The following is a 17,665-nucleotide window of genomic DNA, read 5'->3' on the forward strand; positions in this document are numbered from 1 at the left end:
ATTCAGAGATTAGCTCAAAATTTAGAGACGTTGATTACAAATATGTCCTCCGTTCAGAAAAAGAAAGAAAGAAACTTATATATCCAAACAAAATTACCCTGTCTTGTTGACAAAGCGGTATTATACTCTGCTTCCTTTACCCAATCAATCGAGCGCACGAATCCATAGCACATTCTAGATTCTCTAGATTGAATCTTTAACACAATGAGTATAACTGAATTTTGTTAAGCTTTCTGGAAATTTTCATTCATGAGTTTTAGAAAAAAATAATAAATATATAAATACACATATGTCTTGGTCTTGAGTAACCTAATTCTTTTTATACATATTTTAGAATTTTTGTTGTAGTCGAGTTACGAGTTGAACTTGAGCTTGAAATGAGCTTTCATACCTTAACCATATTCATTAACAACTTACAGGGAGGTACATCTCACATTCAACAATCATTTGATATACTCAATCCATCACACTTTTTTTTATTTCCAGCCATTGCAAAAGTAAAAATTATGTAAAATTAATTACCTTTTACGTTATAAGAATGGCCTCACGAATAAATCAAGCAAATATCCAAAACATAAGTTTCAATGATCACCCAAAATAAAAAAAAAAAAAAGTTTACAAAAACAGGAAAATATCAAATAATAAACAATTTTATGAAAGCTTTGAAATTTTGCCACACTTGCCTTATAGGAATCTTCATCTTCATTTGAATAGTTGAGGCTTTTCAATCGCCGAGCAACACACGATTAGCCATTTGGAATTTATTATAATCCTGCACAGATACAGAAAAATCAATCAAAACCTCTCTTCAATGTTTTCAAGGATCAAGCTTACCAAAAATTCACCGAGGAAATAGCAAAATTCACCGTGCAGCTAAGTTGAAAATCAACACAGAATTGCTCTGGTAGATATATAATGGTTAATGAACTGAAAAATGTTTATAGGATGAAAGATACAATATAACTAAAACGCCACTGATGTTTTGGTATCACTCTTTAGAGTATACATCTTCGTTCTTTCGAGTTTCAAAGGCTCAATGGTTCGAAACACTTTGAAGAGACTGCAGGTCAGTGAAATAGAATGCAGTAGTTTTTGCTAGTTTTCTAAACCAAGAAAATTTATTATAAAGGCCAATACTCTTTTTTGTAATAGAGTACTTTCGTGTTGACAAAAAAAGAAAGATAAATATAGTCCTAGTCAAAGTTGGAGAAATTGATAGGATATGATCATCTAAATATTACCATTGAATTGACCATAAAAAAAATTCACATAGATTTGACGAGCATTAATTACCTTTATAGATCAGTACTTGAAGAACGTATTTTAGCTTTTGTACGAAAAATGGATCGCCACTCGCGCATTTTCTTCATAAAGGATGGGCTGCAATCATCTACCTCTAGTAGTTTGGTGTACTCGAATTGATTCGAGATGTTTTCCAATTTATAGCAATGCCTAACAATCACCCACCTTAAGTATCGACGGTCAAATTCCAAGTTCTCTATATCCAAGTCTTCCAGCAGCAAGAACTCCAGCCTGGGGAACTGTCCTGTTCTGGTTTTCCACAGAGGGCCGCAAAAGGCATACCATCGCAGTTTGAGCACTATAAGATTCGGTAATGAAGCAATAATTTCCATATTCTCCCAAGGCAATCCACATCCACTCAGGCTTATCTTCCTAATGTTCATAGGAAAGTTCGGAACTGAACGAACAATTTGAGAGCTCAGATTTGGATTTACAACGACACATTTGAATGACTCAAATTCCTCGAAGAGAGACGCAACATGATTGAAAAAATTGAAGGTTTCGGTTGAGTCGTGTGCTGACTCAATCTGAACGGCTATTCTGTTCAAATTGGGGATTCTTGAAAGCACCTCTGTGATACAACTGTGAACACTCACACCTGAGACTGTTAGAAGCTTCTCAAGCACAAGATGAGAATCATTTGAAGGAGGAGGCGGGAGGTCGAAGCCCTTGCAATAAAGTTGCCTCAGTTTATGCATGTTCCAGATATCTATAGGCAGATAAACTGGACCATTATTCGTCAATTTGATGTTATGATACCGAGTGAAAATCAATACCTTGAGGTTCCGAAGTGTGGATATGGAGTTGGGGAGCTCTCTATCACACGTGATGGAAAGATACCTCAAGTGAAGTAATGCAAGTAGTTGATGTGGGAACTCGTAGAAGCGGATTGCAAGTGCATCTAGTACCTTGAGCAATCTAAAACACAGGGGCAACAATACTGGATATTGCTGTTTTGGACCGAAACACAGAAAAGATCGTGCATTCGGAACTGATTCCATCCATTCATGAACTTGTGTTAAAGCAAGAACAACATTATTGTGGACGCACAAACGCTGCTGCCTTATGATGTTCTCTGGAGTACAATCGGTGTATTTTTTCAGGATATGGAAAAACTTTTCACTCTTAGCTTCACTAACACATAGACTTCGAAAGGTGAAATGCAGTCTACAGCTCTTAAATCTAGACATATTGACAGAGGCCTGCTTTTCTCTCAAAATAACACTATGCCGAATAAGTAGATCCAAGGTGTCTCCGGCTGATTCTTCAAACCCCGGGTATGTATCCAGAAAGCCCTCAGCCACCCATAATTTAATGAGCTTTGATCGAGAAATCCCATAATGTTTTGGGAACACACCTATATACTGAAAGTATGGCTTTAAATTCTGAGGCAACATCATGTAACTAAAAAATAGTGCTTTTGAGAGTGGCGTATCGTCATATCTTGTGATGACGAGTGGATCTTCTTTTTCTGATAACGTCTTCCATTCTTCAAAAGATTTTCCACGTAGATTCTCTTCAACCTGTATAATTGCTGCAGGGAGTCCTTCACAGTTCTTGGCAATCTTCTTCCCAATTTTCTCAAGTTCTCGACTGCACTTCTCCTCTGTATTACTAAATGCGGTCTGATGAAGTAGTTTCCAACTGTCGTCGTCGTTGAGAAACGGTAATATAATAGACTCGTCTGTATAAATGAAGTCGTATAATCTTTGGATCTGCGATATGACGATGATGCGACTTCCTTTTTTGTTTTCTGGAAAACCACGAGGTACTAGATCAGTGTCGTCAGCCCATACATCATCTAAGACAATTAGATACTTTTGAGTAGATAAAGCCTCTGAAAATTGATTCTTCAAATAAGCCGTGTCTAGTTTATCATCCCTAGAAGGGATGACGAAGCCAAGTTCACCAAGAACAAGCAGCATAATATCTTTCCATCGAGTATAGCCTGGGCCGATGTGCAGAAATAAACGAGCTTCGAACTCTTGTATAACAACCGGGTCGTTGTAAAATTGTTGAACAAGACTAGTCTTACCGATTCCGGTCATGCCCACAACTGATTTAACTATGTCATGGGAATTGGGATCGAAAAACCATTCTTTAATTTGGTCATCGAATCCCACGAGAAGATTCTGTTGTTGATTCCAAGTATTATAATATGAAGAAGCAAAATTAGAATACCTGCTGCTGCTGCAGCTCTGTTCTTCTTCATCAGTTGCTGTGTGAAACGATGCAATTTCTTCTTTGACTATTCCGAGCGACGAAGCAAAACGAATGTCATGATGATCTGGATCAGACAAGTGGGAGTGGATAACATCTTGGAATATTTGGAGAGCATCTATCACTCGTCTTTCATAAGATGCTGCAACAACTATCTTGCTGCTGGGAATCAGCCCCATTTTTTCAACAACTGAATCCATTTCATCAAGGATAAGATTCTTGTCTGATTTAGAAAGAAAATCATCGGATGCGGAAATGCGATTCAGTGTCTGGTAAAGGGATATTACAGCAGCATAAGAACCCATTTCGCACTAACACCTCTCTTTCTCTCTCTGTGTGCGTGTGAGAGAGAGAGAAAGTACTTTTCTTGGGATCACTTTTGGAGTTTGAAATTTTGGCTCTTCTCTTGCAAAAGAAATATAAAAGGAAAGGAACTACTAATATTTGCATTATTTTTGTTAAAATTTAAATATTTGTTGATTTCTCTTTATTTTCTAATGTATTTAAATATTTGTTAAGAACAACTACCGCCATTTTTGGGGTTTAACAATAGCATTACAGCTGTGTCATGACAATAGCTGATCACCAAGAAGAATCTTCCCATTTAATATTCATTTGTTGCCTCACACTTACAAATTGGTAATGTTAGTTTTATTTACCTGTAATTATTATTATTTGTGTCACATTCAGTTTTTCGATACTGTTGTTGTAAGACATGTAACAGTTTGTAAAATATAATTAAAAGGAGATACAATTATTTACGCGATTCAGATACAAATGTATCCTAATTCAAAGGGACCTGCAAACAAGAATTAACTGATTTCAGTTTTACGAGCACAATAATTGGGCTTATTCAAAACTAGAGATTCCTTCTTTGTTGACGCCGTTCTTGTATGATACTTGAAATTGTGATCTTCACCATGCAGTATGTCCACCACTCCGTATGATTAAGCTCCCTTCAACGTTGATTTCTTTGAGTTGACGGGTCGATGTCCTCCCGTGATCTTTTAAGCTCTTTAATCTTACAGGATAAACTTCACGTCTAGAGCTAAATAAAAACGAGCAGAAATATTTTCTTTGAAAAAATCTCTCGATAAAAGGCACACCAAAACTCGTTCCCACGTACTGCTCTTTTATATACATATGTGTGAAAGCCTGGAGAAAATATGAGACAATAAAAGATATATATTCAATTATACTCTACTACATTAACCACGATCGTCAAAACAAAAAAAAAAATAAAATAAAATAGGCCATTTTACAACAGGTTCTAAATCATGATATATATATAGGGTCTATTAGATATAACCCCCTTAAACATTCAAATAATAGGGGTAGACCCAAACTTAAATTTGTCATTTTGATAAAAACCCAAACTTTTCTAAATTACATAATTACCCTCAATCAAATCCCACAAATCCCGTTACTTTACCTTTTGAAATAATATCAAATCTCTCCATATTTTCCCGTTAAAACACTATCACCACAAACCCACTATCAAAAAAACTGCAAAACCTCCCAAAACCAGAAATTTGCACGGCCGTGGATCGGCGATTTTTCTGCACTCCGACCAAGCCACCGTAGGTACGTCGTCGCCACTCGCTGAATCGCTATCATCCATCGATTTGTTGATATGTTTTGGCTAAATCAACTATCACGTTTGTGTAATTGCAGATCTGTTATAATCGCATACCGAATTCGAGCACTAAATCAGTGATATTGCAACAATTGATGGGCAGGACATCCACCAGAAGTGATATCGTCGTTGGCCGCCGTCGCCGTCGCCGTCACTGCTCCAATCTAGGGTTACTCAAATTTAGGATTACTCAAATCTAGGGTTTTGATAATTCTTCGGCCCATAGTTGATTAACGAGATGCATAGTCGAATTACATCTGTATTAATATACTATCCCATATCATTTAATAGACTATCCCACTGGTATAATTTTACTATGGATCTCGTTAATCGACTATGGGCCGAAAAATCATCAAAACCCTAGATTTGAGAAGTGACGGCGGCGGATTTGTGTTTTAAAATTAATAGACTATCTCATATCGTTTAATAGACTATCTCATGTATCTAATTCGACTATGGGTTCATTTAATTGACTATTGGAAAAATAATAATATATATGGAAAATGAATAATATGTTTGTTTGAAATACTAATCAATTAGGGCAATTTTCCTTATTATATGAAAACGATTAGGGTAAATAATAATATATATGAAAAAATAATAATATATATGGAAACTGAATAATATGTTTGTTTGAAATACTAATCAATTAGGGTAATTTTCCTTATATCATGTAATAGACTATCTTATTGATCTAATTCGACTATGGATCTCGTTAATCGACTATGGATCTCGTTAATCGACTATGGATCCCGTATTATTCAACCACATAGTATATTATTAAGGGTTTTTTGCAAGAACTACCCTTGTATAATTTCTAATTGCCAAAAAAGCCATTGTGTTAAAAGAATTAGCAAAGAGCCCCCCGTGATAGTTAGTCAAAGTCGAAAAACCCCTTAACAGCTTTTCGTGATGCCCAATCGCGGATTGTGCGGCTGGCATAAGTTTTTGGACACGAAAAGTCAAACATACCCATAAACTTCAAAATTTTGAAATTTATAGTTTTAACCCAATATTTTATAAGCCCCAAATTAAAATTTTTAGAATTTTCAATTCAGTCCTTTTGATTTTCGAAAAAGCCCTCTTCTTCAATCTGCTCTACATCGCCAGTGTTTGCTGCCAACCCATCTGCTCCACATCGTCACTGTATGTGCCATCTTCAAACTCCATTATCAAACAATGCATAAATTTCCAAAAACAGAAGAACATAGGTAAAAGAACGTCTTCCCCAAAATTCTTCTTCTTCCCCATGGAATCACCAGCACCAACACCTCCGCCCCATCCTTTTCCTTCCACCACCTGCCTCCTCCGCTATCCTTGCTGCTGACACCCTCCGTTACAGAGGTTAATTCCCCTTCTCCTTCACCGCCCAAGTTCTTGAAACCCCCCTCCACATACTTGGAGTTTTGCTGCAAATGTTTTGCACAATTTTTATTTTCCTTTTTTTTTTAATATTTCTTTTATAAGGAGAATTGGGTCATTTCACGTAAGTCAACAATAAATTTTGAAATAAGGGCCGGTGTGCTTTGAAAATCACAACATAGGGGGCTTCTTGCTAATTATTTTAACAGAGGGTTCTATTTGGCAATTAGAAATAACACAGGGGGGTCTGTGCTATTAGCTCATATTATTAATTTCAATATAGTACATTAATCTGCTATGATAGTATATTACGGTTATAGTAGTGATATGAAATTGTGTTACAAACAATATACCACTGAAATGACAAGAACATTGAGAACAACACCAACGTAAAGTATTCCAACATAACCAATAAAATAGTACATTAATAATCTCATAATTTCAATCTAGGGTTTTGATAAAATACATAAAACACATCATAACACAATCAAACCAATATGTCGAGTTAAAAAACTCTAGTACATTAATAATCTCATAATAGTATAATAAAATCATAATGGTAGTATCATACGGTATTCATAATAGTATACTACTGTATTACAACGGTTTAACACTTAACCGAAGTTACCGAGCCATTACATCGTAAACACCTCTTTATAGCAACCAACCCACCAAACCTCAACAAAATCCGTACGAAATTCGCCATCGAAAAAACCTAAAATCATGAAACAAAATTAAAAATGCAGAATACTAAAAAATGATTAAATAGACTGCAAAGACATTTGAATGATAATACATTAATATCATCAAAAATAAACTTAAAATGCAAAATTCATACGCTAAATTAAAAAAGACTACGAACTATATTTTAATGTACTACCCAGCACACTTAAATCGGCTGTTATAAACAAATAAACCAACTATCGATCGGGATAAAAAACATGAACTCGACCACAGCGGACAATTATTCCGATTATTGCATAAACCAACTACGAAACTTATATAAAACAACTCTGTTCCGATCTGCGTGAACCATCCTCTTCTAACTCTGTCAATCCTCTTCCAAACAAACATCATCCGCCGAAAATAACGATGTATATATGACGACGTAATTTTGTTAAAAAACGTTCTACTTAATAGAATCAAGTATCAACACAACTCTTAAAAATGTCTAACCACCATACACGACAATCCTGTACATACAGCGAAAATAAAAGCGAAAAAAGACGCATTCATACCCGCTTGATGGTGAAGAAATCTTCAAAGGCGATTAAAACGATGGAACGCTGGATAAATCTTCAAAAAAAAATTGTACACGATTTGATAGACACGATTTGATAGAACGGCCAATGATCTCACGTAAATTTATTCCGTGATTTTAGAATCACGTATCAGCAAATCTCATATCACGTAGTTAAGGAAATAAATGTCGTTCAAAAATAAAACAGGGGTATTAAAGGGAAATTATATAATATATTTTGCCAAGTTGGCAAATTTGGGTGTATCTCAAAAAGGGAAAATTAATTGGATGTACCTGATTAGAAAATATGAACAAGGGGTTATCCCTAATAAACCCATATATATATATATATATATATATATATATATATATATATATATATATATATATATATATATATATATATATATATATATATATATATATATATATATATATATATATATATATATATATATATAAATATATATGAGTAATGTGCAAAAAGTACCCCTTTGTAATTCTTATTTGCCAAAAACCCCCTTGATAAAAAAACTAGCAAAAATCGCCCGTGTAAAAAAGTCAAAGGCAAAAAACCCCTTTGTACGAGAATGTGTGTTACACTCGCTCCTTGTGTGGTCTTCTTTTGTTCATTTTTGCTTATGAAAATGACATAACTGCCCCCCAAACCACCACCATCATCTTTCTTCACTCCCTTTTCTCTCTCTTCGAAGAAGAGAGACTCTTCTTCTGCACAAATAGAACACACATATCCAGCATGAAACTCCAAGATATCTCTGATTTCCAAATAGAATTGAAGAACACAATCTCTCTGTATTTTTGTGCAATCATTGCCTCCTCGTAGTAATCACCCAATTTTGGTGCTACAAATTTGGGATTGAAAATAAAATAAAAAATATATGTATGTATATATATACACACACACCAGGTCCTCTCCCTCTCTGTCTCATTAAGAACAAAAAATAATGTTCAAACTTGAGCAAAGAAACACCAGTAAAGAAGAACGAATCAAATGATCTCAGCCTTGCTGCAGTAAGCAATTCCGAGTTCGAGTTATCAGAAGAGCTTTATGACTCTATGAGGAATCTCCGTGGTAAACGACGGATTTTGGAGAAGAAGACTGGTTTTATTGAATATGTGGGAAAATTGCAATTCAATCCCCTAATTTAAGTTTTACATGTTTACCAAAATTGTACTTTTGCCCCCTATTTTAAGTTATCTGATCTTACACTATTTTATTGGAGGGTATCTTTGTCTTCTTACGTTCAGTCAATGCCCAAGATTATAGTGGGTGCAGTGAGCTATTTAAATTTTTACATAGGGGAGTTTTTGCTATTTGTTTTATCATTTGCGGGTTTTTGGCAGATACGAATTACACAGGGGTACTTTTTGCATATATATATATATATATATATATATATATATATATATATATATATATATATATATATATATATATATATATATATATATTTGAATAAATGCTAATATATAAAGGGTATAAAACAATTTAGGGGCCCTAAATAAAAAAATCAGAGAGGCCCAAGGCGACCACCGACTCCGCCTCCTCTTAAAATTGGCCCCGGATCAAATAGTGCTTCGATCTCTGTTGACGAAAACTCGTCCTTTTTAACTTCGATGCGCTTCTTCAAAAGCTTCACAGCTTATCCAGAGAAAAATAGTTTTAGTTAACAAAAGGAAACAACAAAGTTCGGGTTGATTCAAATAGAACATTAAAGAAAAGGCGTTAGAAATAGGAATCATTAGAGTTGAAATTGGAGTAGTGGACCCGTTAGGGTAGCAGACACGAATTTGGTGTCCGCAAGGAAAAAACCCTCATTGGAGTTGAAATTCCCCCAATGTGGCTGTATGTATTCGATCATCAGACTTGCACCAACTTACCATCCCGGAACCAGTTGAGCTATACACATGCGGGCATCAAACTTCTTTCCTTCCTATGTGTATGGTTGATAGAGCAACATGTGTTGTATTTCCTAGCATCAAAGTCGAGTTTTCTCAAACTCCTCTGCTTCTTTTTATCACTTGCAAGCCATCCTGGTATGCCTCACTGGAGAAGCCCTGAAGGGCTTCTCAAGTATGTGAAAGGTTTTGTGAATACTGAAATTATGTTTGCTAAGTGTTCTGAAGATGTTGAACTCCATGGAAATGTTGATTCCAATTTTGTTAAAGACAGAGATAACATAAAATCCACTACCTCTTATATGTTCACATTATGTGCTTCTTGCATTAGTTGGAAATCACAATTGCAAAACATTGTAGCCTTGTCAACCACTGAAACATAATACAGTGTTGCAACTAAAGCCTTGAAAGAGGCAATTTGGTTGTAATGTTGAATTTTTGAAATTGGATTTCTGAACAAAAAAAAGTAGTTGTTTATTTTAATAGTCAATCTGGAATACAACTGTGCAAAAACCTTGTTTTCCATTATAGAACAAAGCATATTGATGTGAAGTCTTACTTTATCATAGATATTGTGGAAAAAGGGTTAATTGATCTTGAAAAGATTTCATCATACTTCAATCCTTCTGATATGGGCACCAAGTGTCTGCATGTTGAGAAATTGCGTTCTTGTTTGAAAATCCTAAACATTTTCTGTGTCACTTAGCAAATATATAATAATTCAAACAATGTATGACTGTCACATCACTGTGTTAGCTTTTCTGTGTGAAATTGCTTGATATGTATGATTACCCTGTTTTCTTTGTGATTACAAAACTGATATGAATGAACAAAACTGAGTGTATGTCCAAACATATTAAAAAACGACAATGATGATTCATGTCTTAAGTTCTCAAATTTGGTTTCGGGTGGAGATTTGTTGGTTTTATGGCCCAAATGAATTATTTCCTCCTTAGTCCTCTTCACTTGAGGTGGCCCAACAACACAAAGCCCATCTGCGCTTAGCCTAGGGGTGTGCACGGGTCGGTACGGCTCGGTTTTTCCAATAAACCAAACACGTACCGATAATATCGGTTTCTCATATTTTAAAAACCGAATATGTCGGTTTTTTTCGGTTCGGTGTGAATCGGTTTTTCGGTTTTCGGTTAACGGTTTCGGTATCAATTCGGTTTATTTTCGGTTTCGATTTCGTCTATTTGTTCGAACCGGTTCGGCATAAAACCCATATATTTGGACTTTCATTATATTTATTTGAGAAAATTAACAAATAACAACCGAAAATTAACTAATAAAAAACACGTCACAACCAAAATTAATTAATAGAAAACGATGTCACATGGAGGCGCTCGAAAGATAGAGGCTCGCTAGGGTAAGTATTTATAATATATATAAAAAATACATCATTTTGTATAAATCGGTTCGGTTCGGGAAATCGGTTCGGTAATTTTTAAATTCTCCATACACAAACCGATATTTTCGGTTTTTCAAAAAGAATTTACCGTGTATGCGGTTTTAAGTCGGGACGGTACATATCGGCTCGGTTTTTTCGGTTTTCGGTTTGGTTTTTCGGTTTTTCGGTTTTTTTTGCTCACCCCTAGCTTAGCCCATTCTCTCGGTCATCTCTTGGAATGCTCGAGAACCTTTGATCTGGACTGTTGATTCCTCTTTTTGATATGATCCCTTCATCCAAAAGGTTACACCCACCGCCTCTCTAGAAACCCTAATCTTCTATTATGCCCCTCTCTCTCTCTCTCTCTCTCTCTCTCTCTCTCTCTCTCTCTCTCTCTCTCTCTCTCTTCATTGTCGATCTATTTCCCCAAATCTCGGGTTCCTTCACCGAGGGTGAGACCTCTCACTCCACCGCCTCCCCCATCTTCACCGCTCTGATGGACCGCCTCCGTCTGTCTCTTTATCATCCACCACGACAGCACCGCAGCTCCTTCATCCTCTAGGGCGGCGACCTCAATCTTCCCAGTCGGCGGAGGAAGAGGCGGCGATGTTTTGCGGTGGGTCAACGAGATGTATGGGTAATATGAAAAAAATAGAGAAATTTGATTTTTTCTTGTTTATATTTTTAATTGTTTTTTCGGAGCCTTTCAACTTTTAATTGGGTAATTTGTTTTCTTCGATAATTGGTAATGTTCGTACGAAACTTAGAATTATGTTCTTTAATTTTGATATAATTATTGTTCTTCAATTTGAATTTCTTGTATCAGGTCAATATTTTATGGGATTCCCTAATATTGTTTATGTCGATTTGATCCATGAATATTTGGTTTCGTCTCAAAACTCTAGTATTTCTATCACGAACAAGATTTTATCCTTTCATGTCGGTTCTGATGATTTTTGGGCTAGTAAAAATTGGTTTTTTAATGAAATTTTTATGATATTTTATTTGTTTATAAATGGGAGACGAGGATCATTATGTATTATATGTAGTTAAATGGGGTTGTCGTTATCTTTTCTCCATGAATATGTGCTTTGTGTATTTCGTATGATGATGAAAAATAAGTATGTTCTGTTTTCTGAAACAAAATATTTGATTCAATAGTGGTTTTCAAGCATGAAATCTTAACAGGTATGTTGGATCTAATTTCAATTTTAAATTTTGATATATAGTTTGGTATATGTGAGTCATTTACAATTCACTAATATTTATAATGAATTTTGATAAGTATGCATAGTGGTTTTCATGTTTATATAGTTATTTATATAGAGTGGTTTTCATGTTTATATAGATGTTTATACATAGTGGTTTTCATGTTTATACATAGTGGTTTCATGTTTATATAGTTATTTATACAGAGTGGTTTTCATGTTTGTATAGCAGTTTATATAGAATGGTTTTCATGTTTATATAGTTTTTCTATAAAGAGTTGTTTTCATTGTTGTTCCCTCATTCATTTTTCGTTTCAACAGATTTATGCAATATTAGTAGGTTGGAAAGAATTTTTTTATGAAAACTTCCTGGATTTTCGTTCCCACCAACGATGGTGTGACACAAAGGTTTGCTTTTGGAAATTAATTTTCATTTGCTAATTATTTTTTAACTTGTCCAGATTGATTTCGTGATCCTCGTTGGCCTTTGTTAACCACAAATTTTCGAGTCTGCAAAATATAATAAAAATACAAGACAAGAAAATAGGGAACAAATAATTTATTAATCAAAACGATGTGGATTACAATCTCCGTAATTCCCCTGATTCTTCTCTCCTATTCTAATTTTGATTCAAATGCTTAAAAGCTTGTTCTTGAATCGAACATATGATTTCCTATCACGAATATCTCGAATTCAAATATGTTATGAATTCGAGGAATCGAATATATGATTTCCTATCACGAACATCTCGAATTCAAATATGTTATGAATTCGAGGCGGAGGCTCGAGACGTGAGCTTGAGAGCTCGATATGAGTCTGTGTGAGTCTCCTTTTTAGATGCACCAAAGATCTTCTTTTATAGGCACAAGCTAGGGTTAGGGTTTCTCAACTTGCATAGTGAGCCAGACATTTTAAAGCTCAAATATATTATGGACTTTAATTTGAGACCTAAATTAATAACCGATTTATTTTGGTTATTAATTAGTAATTTATCTCAAAATTTCGATGTCTACAAATGCCCCCACTTCTAGTCTCGGCGAAGAACATCTTGAATATTTGTGAGACGAGACTTGAAGTACTCGAATTTTCCTTCACATATTGGCTTCAAAACTCATTTCCTTCATTTTAGTGTGTATATGGAATTGCCATCACTTTTGAGGACTTAAATGGGAAGTACATCTCGAATTCATAACATATTTGAATTCGAGATGTTCGTGATAGGAAATCATATGTTCGATTCAAGAACAAGCTTTTAAGCCCTTGAATCAAAATTAGAATAGGAGAGAAGAATCAGGGGAATTACGGAGATTGTAATCCACGTCGTTTTGATTAATAAATTATTTGTTCCCTATTTTCTTGTCTTGTATTTTTATTATATTTTGTAGACTCGAAAATTTGCGGTTAACAAATTGGCACGTCCGGTGGGACCTCTCATCTCTTCTATCTCTCAAAGATCCTCGAAGTGTTGCAGTGACTGCTCTACGTTCACAATGCAGATTGCTACTTCGGATTCATCAAGTGTGGGCTTAGGTACAAGGAGTATGGCTAAGAAGCTGCAAGCATCCTCCGAGACTAACTCGACGCCTTAAACCATTCAGAAAGGCTTACCACCTCTTGTCAACACAAGCGCAGACGTGGAAGGTTCAAAACGAGAGATTTCACAGCCCACGCCTCGTTCAACATCAAGCTACTCAGAGGTGGCATCCGTCATGTCAACAAACGCTACAACCATGGAGAGCAAATTGCAAGTTTGACAAAGGCCATTGAGGGACTCGCAAAGCATGTTCAACAACGAGATTCTCAAATTGCCGAGTTGATCAACAAGATGGACAAAGCCGATGCTAGTCAAGCTCTGGAGAATCAGATAGAGGTTCAAGACGAAGTCGAGACATCCACAAAGCAACAGCCAGTTGAAAACGAGAAGGCTCCAGCTCAAGATTTTCAAGTTTCTCTAGAAGGGATGATTCATGTAGATCAAGTGATGACGCTGATCAGTGGAACCATCAAAGACAAGTTGGAACGAGGCTCGAAGTCTCCATCAACCTATGTCAAGCCATACACGCAAAGGATTGATGACCTAAGGATGCCAATGAGCTATATACCTCCAAATTTTCAACAATTTGGCGGTAAAGGCAACCCCAAGCAACATGTGGCACACTTCGTCGAGACTTGCAATGATGCCGGGACATACGGAGATCACCTCGTCAAGCAATTTGTCCGATCGCTCAAAGACAACGCGTTTGATTGGTACATCTATTTGGGGGCAAACTCCATTGATAGTTGGAAGCAATTCGAGGAAGGATTTCTCAACCGCTTTTACAACACTCGAAGAACAGTCAACATGATTGAGCTCACCAATTCCCGCCAATGGAAGAAGGAACCTGGCATCCACTACATCAACCGTTGGAGAAATTTGAGTCTTAATTGCAAGGATCGATTGCCTGAGACATCAGCTATTGAACTGTGCATCCAAGGAATGCAATGGGGACTCCGATATATCCTTCAAGGAATTCAACCTAAAAGTTTTGAAGAGTTGGCCACTCGAGCAGATGATATGGAATTGAGCATAACTGCAAATGAAGTCGAAGATCCTTCATTCCAAAAGTCGTATCATCTCAAAGAAGAACATGTTGAAGAAGAACAAGAAGATCATGAGGATGGGGGCAAGTCTTTTGAAGAAACAATACCCTATGCAATATGACAAGTCAAATCAAATGAAGCACTCCTTGACACGAGTTTAAAAGGTCTATATGTCCAAATCAAATGAAGTACTCCTTGACACGAGTTTAAAAGGTCTATATGTCCCTATCAAATAAAGCACTCCTTGACACGAGTTTAAAAGGTCTATATGTCCAAATCAAATGAAGTACTCCTTGACACGAGTTTAAAAGGTCTACATGTCCATATCAAATGAAGCACTCCTTGACACGAGTTTAAAAGGTCTATATGTCCAAATCAAATGAAGTACTCCTTGACACGAGTTTAAAAGGTCTACATGTCCATATCAAATGAAGTACTCATTGACACGAGTTTAAAAGGTCTATATATCCAAATGAAACGAAGTACTCCTTGACACGAGTTTAAAATGTCAACATATCCAAATCAAATCAAGGCTCCTTGATAGGAGCATAAACTATCTATATATCCAAGTCAAATCAAGGCTCCTTGATACGAGCATAAACTATCTATATATCCAAATCATATCAAGGCCTCGATACGAGCATAAACTATATATATATCCAAATCAAGTCAAGGCTCCTTGATACGAGAGTAAACTATCTACAGATTCAAGTCAAATGCTCCTTGAGCACGAGCTTAAACTGCAAATGTTTCTCCTTGTCCACATGAGTGTAAACTGTGCATGACATCCCTCAAAATGATATATTTTGAACTACGTTATGACTTGATCCCTCTATAGGGCACGTAGGCAACTTATAATCTCTCTAAGTCCAATCATGATTTCAAAAGTTATATGTGCTTTGCTAGATCAAGCTGCAATTGAAGTTGAGCAATTATCGAGACTCATCCACTCCAAGATGCATTGTCCGTGAACAAGTCTCGAGGGGGCGTTTGTAGACGCATAAAATTAATTAATTGGTTAATTAAATTAGCCAATTAAATTCTGTCTAAATTAAATTATACCTTGTCTTGCAAGACAAGTCATGGGGATACTTATCAATTAATTATTGGCCAATAGGATTATTTCTTCTCTTCCAAGTTATAAGAGATAAATATCAATTTAAAGAGAGTCAATCAAATCGCGCCACGTCATCAAGTAGACTTTAAGTAGGACTTTTATTCTACCACTATAAATAGGGACCCTCTCTACACAATTCAAAACACAACTCAAGAAGGAGAAAAAACGTAGAGAAAATTCTCTCTACAATATTCAAGTCGTTCTTCATCAAATTCAAGGCATTCTTCATCAAATCGAGAGCGTTCTTCATCAAATTCAAGGCATTCTTCGTCAAATCGAGAGTGTTATTCAACAAATTCAAGGCGTTCTTCATCAAATCGAGGGCGTTCTTCAACAAATCAAGATCGAAGGAAGATTGAACGCCAAATCCATCAAGAACTCCAAGATCTTCAAGAACAAATCAAGGTCAATGGAAGATTGAAGGGCCAAATCCATCAAGAACTCCAAGATCTTCAAGTCAAAACCCGTCAAATTTCAGCGTTCGATCCGAGATTCAAGTCGCAAGACCCTTGGAAGACGTTATTCAAATCCAAATCAAATCCGGAGAAGATCAAGTCAACGACCCGTCTCCGAAATTCAAAGTCAATCATATATTTTTCTTGAGAGAATAATCAGAGGATTAAATTAGAGTTTGTAACCCGCAATATTTTATTTTAATCCAATAAATTTATATTTGTGCAAGTTTTTCTTGTTTGTCTAAATCGCAGATAAGAATTTTGTTGCTACAGTGTAAGCTACAGTTTTATGCCTCTTTATGCCAGACTCAACACACATAGCATCAAATTCAGCATTACAGAATTCAGTTCCATTGTCTGGTCTCAAGGTTTTAATTTTCTTTCCAGTTTGGTTTTCAATTAAAACTTTCCATGCTTTAAATCTTTGAAACACATCAGATTTATTTTTCAGCAAGAAAACAAACACTTTTTTGGAAAAATCATCAGCCACAGAGAGAAAGTATCTATTACCACCATGACTAGGAACTGGGGCAGGGCCCCACACATCAGCATGTATATATTCAAGAATATCAGTGCATAGGGAAAGGAGACACAGGAAATTGGACCTTAGCCTGTTTTCCTAAAATACATGAGTCACATATGGGCAGTTCAGACACACAATCATTATCAAGATAATTGTTTTTATGCAATAGCTCAAGCCCTTTAGCACTTATGTGACCTAACCTCCTATGCCAAAGACTAGAATGATCATGTTTAACAGAATTAGCATGCAACAAGGGTTCAGCAGAACACACATACAAATTTTGCATTCTAACAGCTTTGAACACAAACTGATCATCTTTCATAATATTTTGGCAACCATTTCCCCAACTTCCATGCAGACCACTATCCTCAAGTACAACCACAGAAAGCAAATTACTACTCAAATTAGGAACATGTCTCACATTTTTAAGCATAAGTTCAAAACCAGATTCAAACTTAAGGATAATAGTTCCTAAACCAACCACATTTATACCACTGCTATCAGCCATAGATACATTGCCATTTTTCAGTTCCACATAGGATGTAAATAAGTGTCTATTTGGTGTCATGTGGTGCGTGCATGCAGAATCAAAGATCCAATCATTATCACATAGAGATGAGATCACAGAGTTGACACAATCATGCACAGACTCACCAATCATGAAAACATCACCCAGATTATCAACAACAACATTAGCCTGTTCATTATTCT

At 35.8% G+C, this 17,665-nt stretch overlaps 1 protein-coding gene across 1 annotated transcript in view; it reads right to left on the reverse strand.

The window, feature by feature from the left end:
• Positions 1–518: 518 nt before the first annotated feature.
• The window catches only part of LOC148772730 (putative disease resistance RPP8-like protein 4), a 68,521-nt gene continuing 51,374 nt past the window's right edge, over positions 519–17,665 (reverse strand). Inside the window, exons 2-3 of the mRNA XM_088819095.1 lie at positions 1,294–3,489; positions 519–772 (exon numbers count right to left, since the gene is read on the reverse strand). Of these exons, the coding sequence (XP_088675221.1) occupies positions 1,296–3,489 (2,194 nt within the window). The 3' untranslated portion in view covers positions 519–772; positions 1,294–1,295. The remainder of the gene's footprint in view (positions 773–1,293; positions 3,490–17,665) is intronic.

This window comes from Erythranthe guttata, chromosome 1 (genome assembly GCF_056151865.1).
Source record: "Erythranthe guttata isolate IM_541 chromosome 1, IM_541, whole genome shotgun sequence".
Lineage (NCBI taxonomy): Eukaryota > Viridiplantae > Streptophyta > Magnoliopsida > Lamiales > Phrymaceae > Erythranthe > Erythranthe guttata.